At 42.3% G+C, this 6,791-nt stretch overlaps 1 protein-coding gene across 1 annotated transcript in view; it reads right to left on the reverse strand.

Annotated features, from left to right (window-relative positions):
* Positions 1-473: 473 nt before the first annotated feature.
* The window catches only part of LOC105359292 (zinc finger protein 350-like), a 17,578-nt gene continuing 11,260 nt past the window's right edge, over positions 474-6,791 (reverse strand). The window contains exons 2-6 of the mRNA XM_011495850.1: positions 3,369-3,713; positions 2,460-2,940; positions 1,614-2,018; positions 1,540-1,541; positions 474-667 (exon numbers count right to left, since the gene is read on the reverse strand). Coding sequence (XP_011494152.1) covers positions 560-667; positions 1,540-1,541; positions 1,614-2,018; positions 2,460-2,940; positions 3,369-3,692 — 1,320 coding nt within the window. The 5' untranslated portion in view covers positions 3,693-3,713 and the 3' untranslated portion in view covers positions 474-559. The remainder of the gene's footprint in view (positions 668-1,539; positions 1,542-1,613; positions 2,019-2,459; positions 2,941-3,368; positions 3,714-6,791) is intronic.

Consider the following 6,791-nt stretch of genomic DNA (forward strand, 5'->3'; position numbering starts at 1 on the left):
GAAAAAGCTTGAGTTTCAAATATGGGCCCAACGCTCGCGTCTCTCACTTGCCGCGGCTGGATTTTTCCACTAGGGCCCCCCAGGAGAGCCCAGTCGCGGCCTTGAAAGCCAGACGTGCCTGCGCGACCCAAGAAAGCGAAAGCTCGCGGCCCCGTCAGGTGCAGCACTGGCCGTACCTGGGACCTCGGGATCGCGCGGAGGCGCGATCGTCCCGCCCTCAGAAATCCTTGGCGTGGGTACCGAGGAAGGTGCCGAGCTCGTGGGCGGCAACGGCCGCTGCCGCCTGATAGCCGCCGGGGTTGCTGCTCGCCGCCGCGACAGCGGCCGCTAATTGCTGGGCGTGATGCTGGTGAGCGGCTGCGGCCGCGAGGGTGTGGTGGACGGAGGCAGCGCTGCTGCTGCTGCTGCTGCTGCTCGCGCCGCCACCGCCGCCGCCGCCACCACCGCCACCACCGCCGCCGCCACCGCCACCGCCACCGCCAGCGCCACCCCCGCCTACGCCGTGCGCGTGAAGGAGGTTGGCCGGATGGGGAACTTGGAAGTTCCCGGGTGGCGGGGCTCAGGACAAGAGAGCGGCGCCTGGGTGGCCGGAAGGCAGGATCGAGCCCGAGCCACTGCCACCCGACTGCAGGCTACTCGTCACGCTGCTCTGCTGTTGCTGCTGTTGCTGTTGTTGCTGTTGCTGCTGTTGTTGCTGCTGCTGTTGCTGTTGCTGCTGCTGTTGGCCGCCTGTATTGGCCAGAATGTAAATGTAAGCAATGAATCGAAGGAATCGCATCGTAATATCAAGTAAGGCAATGTATGGTTTAAGACACGAGAACCAGTTGCCTTCTTGAATGGGTATTTGTTGGAATACGTGGTACCTTGGTAATTAAATGCTTATGAAAAAGCCGCGAAAACTGGTACGGGGGAAAAAAAAAGAAAAATGCGAATTTATAATCGTTTGTGAGAAATGTTATAAAAATGTCGTGTAAGATATGAAATATACCACTAATAGGTTAGAAATTTTGAGCATTGATATAGTCACCATTTCATAATTACGTAAAAAGGTATTTCAAGTTTCAATATGCACCTGACTTTTTACAATCAATGTATATTGCACAGCAATAACTGCGTTCATGCGTTAATTGTAATTTATAACGATGAATTGTATATTTAACTTCCGGGTTTTGGTCCTTCAGTTTTTGACGAACCAACAAGTTTCGACGAGCGTAATTAACTTTGTATATTCTATAACTTTGCACGTCTAAGCAATAATTTTCGATTTTAATTTTTAAATTCGAAGCGATAAATATTATCTTGATCGTAGCTAAGAGCTCATACAAGTAGTCGCACGCACGCACGCACGCACGCACGCACGCACGCACGCACGCACACACACAAATAAAATATGTTTGAAAAATAATCGCGAGCATTGGAACGTGGAACGATCATTGTGAGAGTTCGTTTTATAAAGCGAATAAGCAACAGAGAATAGTATAACCACTGTCTGGGAAAATATTGATCGGGGCATTACTCCTTCAAGGATTTAATCCATACTCCTTCCCAAATGAATCTGCGACCCCACCCACCGTGACCACCCAGCTAGAAAGAGAGTGGGAGACACAACTTACCGGCGGCATTCTGACTGAGCTCGGCTTTAACTCGCCTGGCGATGTGACTCCTGGTATGCTTCCTCAAGTGGTCCTTCCTATAAAATCCTTTACCGCATTCGGTGCACACGTGGCGCTTTTCGCCACTGTGAATGACAAAATGCAGCGTCAGCTGCTCCTTCCTTTTAAAGGCTTTGAGGCAAACTGTGCAGACGTAAGGCCGCTCCGGATTGTGGCTCTGCTTGTGGCGCGTCAGGTGATCCTTACGTTTCAATCCAGCACCGCAAATATCGCAGACGAATCTTCGCTCGAGCGTATGTCCCAAGAGATGCTGCTCCAGAAGCTCGCGCTCCGGGTAAGCCATGTGGCACTCTGGACAGCAGTATAGGGTCGAACCATCTAGCGCCGTGGTTAATCGTATTTCGCCTAGAATATAATTTATTAATATAGAGATGGCTTTAGCGCCGTAATAATGGGAATGAAAGGGCATTTCCATTGGTAATAATATTAATTATTATTATTTCGAATGTTACACAACATGTTACGCGCGTGTAAGCTATAACAAAAAAATTGAAAAGTTACACATTTATTCGATCTATCCATCGATCCATCTTAATGTCCATTATAAAGGGCCAATGGGCTTTTTTCCACCAATAACTAGTAGAAGTTATTAAGAGTATAGATGTATTTTCTCAAATATCGATTTTGGTAAAATCGTACTGACTGTAGTTCTACGTACGCTTGACAGGCTGCATACCTTTACGCAAAACGAGCAAAAATACTTTTCAATTGGAAGATTGCACTTTAGCGAAAGGACGGGAGGGACACATTCTTGACTATGTAATTATCAAGAGAATAAGGACAAACCTGGCTTAGGACGGGGCTTCTTCTCTTTAGGCGCCTTCTTCTTCTTCTTCTTTTTGTTATTGGGCGACATCATGATGTTGGGCGTGGTAGTGGTCGCGGCTGCCACTGATGTCGTCGTCTGGGCCATTTCGGATTCCTTTTTTATGCTCTCCGCCGAGTACTTGAGAAAATGATGGAGACTCAGGGGCAGCGTACTCGCAGGCAGGTGGCTGAGGTAGTCAGCGACGGTGGAGCCCGGTGTCGCCAGTGACTGCCACGTGGCCGGCATTGAAGCCGGCGTCTGCGTGTGCGCGTGCTGCTGATGATGCTGGTGCATGTAGTCTTGCTGATTGCCCCCGTTCGTCGTCGCCTCGCCATTGTTACGTTGCTGCTGTTGCTGCTCCTCCGCAGCCTGCTTTTGCTTGTCCTTGCTGCTCTTGTCCTTGCCGCTACTGTCCTGCAGAAGGTTGCACACGTCTTGCTGATTTATCGTCTCCGTTGTCTATCAAATCAGATCCGGCGGACAAGGTTAAAGACTGCTTATTGGGACTCGAGAGGGGTTTGTAGCATCAAAGTGACATATTCTGCTTGCGTACGACTACGTTAGAGTCCAATTAAAGAATTTTATTTGTTATACCTTATTGGAGAAGAATGTTTTCAACTGTTTTCGATTCTGTATATAGTTTGGCGTGGCTTTTTGATAACATTTTTCATTGCTCTTGCAGACATAAGGGTACGGAGGATAGTATTGGACATGGAGATAAAAAAAACTAACTGATGAATGAAGAATTTAATATTATCGAGTTTAATATGTATATTTGTTAAAGCGTTTGAAAATTATTATGGGCCAAGCTTGATTTTAACCTATCGAATAAGCATGGAGTTGCATAAAATAAAAATAAACGGTTAGTCGCGCTTCGTTATTCTTACCTGATGATAAGAACGCTTTTCTTGCATACTAGGTGAATTCGAAGGTCGCTGTTGTACACCTTGGGCTTGGGAGTATGGCACGTTTGAATAATGATGAACATTGCTATTGGAATAGGCAGTTTTATTGTTCATCATCACCTGGGACTGACTTTGGACGCTATTTGCTTCGTGCCTATACTTTGCCACCACTGGTACTCCAATGGGAGGTTGGTTGGAAAAGTGATTAGCGTAGCGAGCACTGGCACCACCCGAGCCCTCCGTCGTAAACTGATGGATACTCGGTATGGCACCAGGGAAATGGCCTCCAAACGGTGGAAAATTCATTGCAGCGTATCAGTTGGATATCTAAAATAAAGTGATGCATTAATAAACGATGTTGCGTGCTAAGATGATAAAAACATATGAATAAAATATAATTCAACGATATAATAATGTAGTATAACTACTTATATTAGCTTGTGAAATACATATTTTTTGTCTTTTTTTTTTTTAATACTTTTGCAGGTGTCTATTTTACTTTAAATTACATAAGCGTTAAGACTACTTTTTTTTTTCTTATAACGAATGATAAGTTCAAATTTGCTTATAACAAACTTTTATTTCAACAATTATAATATTAAAATGCTAATTAAAATTATTTATGTCTTATGAAAAAATATTAGTAAACTTACATAATCTTAATAATAGTCACAAAAATAAAGTTCTGAATCAATCGTAGAACATTGTATTAAGATTTTTATTTCAATTATCGTATTGTGCATGTGTTAACTTGATGCTGTGTTAATTCAAATTTTAAACTTTAGTAACACTATGAAAAATTATAAAGAAAATAATACATTGTCAAAAGATCTCCAGAGTGATTCAAACAAAGTATTCCAAATTGCTTGAGAAAATCCATGAATATCTAACCCCTATAACCTACCAAGCTAGCTTTCTGCAATAAAATATCAAGACTCATCTCCTGCATCGAGTACATCATTATTGCGGATCACGAAGTGAATAAAGTCAGGGCCCGTTTCCTCAATAATTCAAATTTTCAGCACAATAACATCACTGACTAACTGAGAATCAAAAAACTGCACATGTAAGGAGGCAACGCGTATCATAACCCTCCACTATCCAAACAAAACTCCGCGACTCACTTATGTGTAATAAGAGAATAAAAGCGTAATCGCGAGATGCTTTCGAGGTGCAGCGCAACGAATATTAAGGCTCATGCCGCCTATAATGTCTTGCGTGCAAGAGAACCGCCGCCGTAATGGCACTCGCACCCCCGCTTGTATCGCGCTCTCACTCTCTCTCTCTCTCTCTCTCTCTCTCTCGGGCTTTCTCACTCGCTCGCTCACTCTATTTACACTTACGAGACTGGGGAGGCAGAAGAAGACAACGACGATGTCGCGTATATCTCGATTTTCATGTTCCGACCTCCATTTCAACCCCTAAAAACCGTCGTCTCTTCTTTCTTTTCTTTTATCATGCGTTTTCGCCTCTCATGACCTTTATACACCTGTTCTCTATCGGATTATATATTAGTCTTCCGCAGAAAAGAAGAGACTGTGAAAAAACTGCACGCACACGAGCGCCTTCGTGTTAAACATACGCCTGCAGTTACGCACACATGCATGACCGTACCCCTCCTCCTCACCCGCTCGACCGTACGACTTTGACTCTCTTCATCCTTTTTTGCTCCTATCTTTGCTTGGGAGTGAGACTATAATTTCCTCTCTCTCTCTCTCTCTCTCTCTCTCTCTCTCATTCTCTTACTCTCCACTGTCTCTCTGTCACTTGTGCCTATAAGTATGTAGTTGTCGCTCTGTCGCGCATATAACGGGCTTGCACACACATGTGTATGCCGCTTATCTTCTCTCCAACATCCCTAACCCCTTTGCTCTTTGTTTCTCTATTTACTAATGTCGTACGCGCGTACGTATATATGCTAACGCAACATTACATTTTCGGTATCTATGAACTTACGTGTGTATTCACTTTTCTCCTTCTCTTCAACGCATAAACGCTTCTTTCTCTGTCTGCTGTATCTATTTGTTTCTCCCCCACCCTCTTGCGCTTACTCTTACTCACTTGCTCGCTCTCCTCTCTTCCCCTTCCTGCCGCTCTCTGACACTCTCGCTCTGTCTCTGTCTGTCTGTCTGTCTGTCTCTCTCTCTCTCTCTCTCTCTCTCTTTCTCTCACTCACTCCTTTCACCTCCTTAATGTCCCTCTTCGGCCGTTTATTTTTTTTTTCCAAGTATTTTTCGCTCCAACTTTTTCCTTATATACTACCCATTGTAATACCACACACGGCAGTGCCAGTAACGAAAATTCATAATAAAAAAACAATAATTACATTACAGCCAGGAATAATTACACCCACGAAAAGATGTTCCAATTTAAAAACAATTTTTATTTTTATTCAAATAACCGTTTTGCCATCAAAAAATAATTGTTCGAAAGGACATTTTATCGTATTATTACTGTATCACATCTTGGAATTATCGTCCATCTAATTACTTATTTGCTCTAAGATTCGCTACTACGACTATTCAATTGGTATTATTTTTTATTATTATCATTGATTATTATTGATACTCTTACTTATAACTCTTGCAATATTATAACGTGAGATTAATTTACTCCTAACACTGATGGGCCCAATTTTATAATGAAGCAAAATCATTTTAACATAGCTGCTGAGCATATCGATAACAACAATTATTTTCAATGTTTTATAGTAATTGCAATCAATAAAAAATATCTAAATTTTTTATACGAGATGAATGGAATGTGATATAATATAATGTAGGAGGTTTTATAACAAATCGTTTAAAATAAATTTACAATGACATAAACGTAATAAGTATTTAACAAACAAATTAAGAAAACGCGCACTTGGTTCGATTTCGTAAAGTAGAAGATTTAAATGTAAACAACAAAGAATGATAACTATTAACATATAAACTATAACTATAAAAGCAATGGACATTAGTAGATATAAAACAATATATACATATATGTATAAATGACCCATGAATATGCGTCGGTGCAACAATAGGAATAGCATTGATTAACAAGCGTAAAATTATAGTTTAAAAAACGATAAATAGTAGTGGAAGGAGATGTGTTGAGATATAATAATACGATAGAATATAAATTAAAATTTCATACGAAGATTTTAAGAAATTGTGTGTGCGTGTGTGCGCGCGCGTATCATACGAGTTTTCTTAATTAAAATAGCAGCAAAAGTGAAATCTAAGGTGCATCATTTAAGTCGGTAGGCCTCTTTTTCATACATAAGTCGGGTTGGGGAGCGACAAAGGGTGTTTAGAGATATCTGAGTGTAATTTCGAAGGGTGAGCACGTGTGAGTGTTGCGCACGATTGGACAATGCAATAATAGGGTATACGTGCGTGTGCGTGCGCGGGCGCG

Source organism: Ceratosolen solmsi, unplaced genomic scaffold (assembly GCF_000503995.2).
Source record: "Ceratosolen solmsi marchali unplaced genomic scaffold, CerSol_1.0 scaffold11, whole genome shotgun sequence".
In the NCBI taxonomy this organism is placed as follows: domain Eukaryota; kingdom Metazoa; phylum Arthropoda; class Insecta; order Hymenoptera; family Agaonidae; genus Ceratosolen; species Ceratosolen solmsi.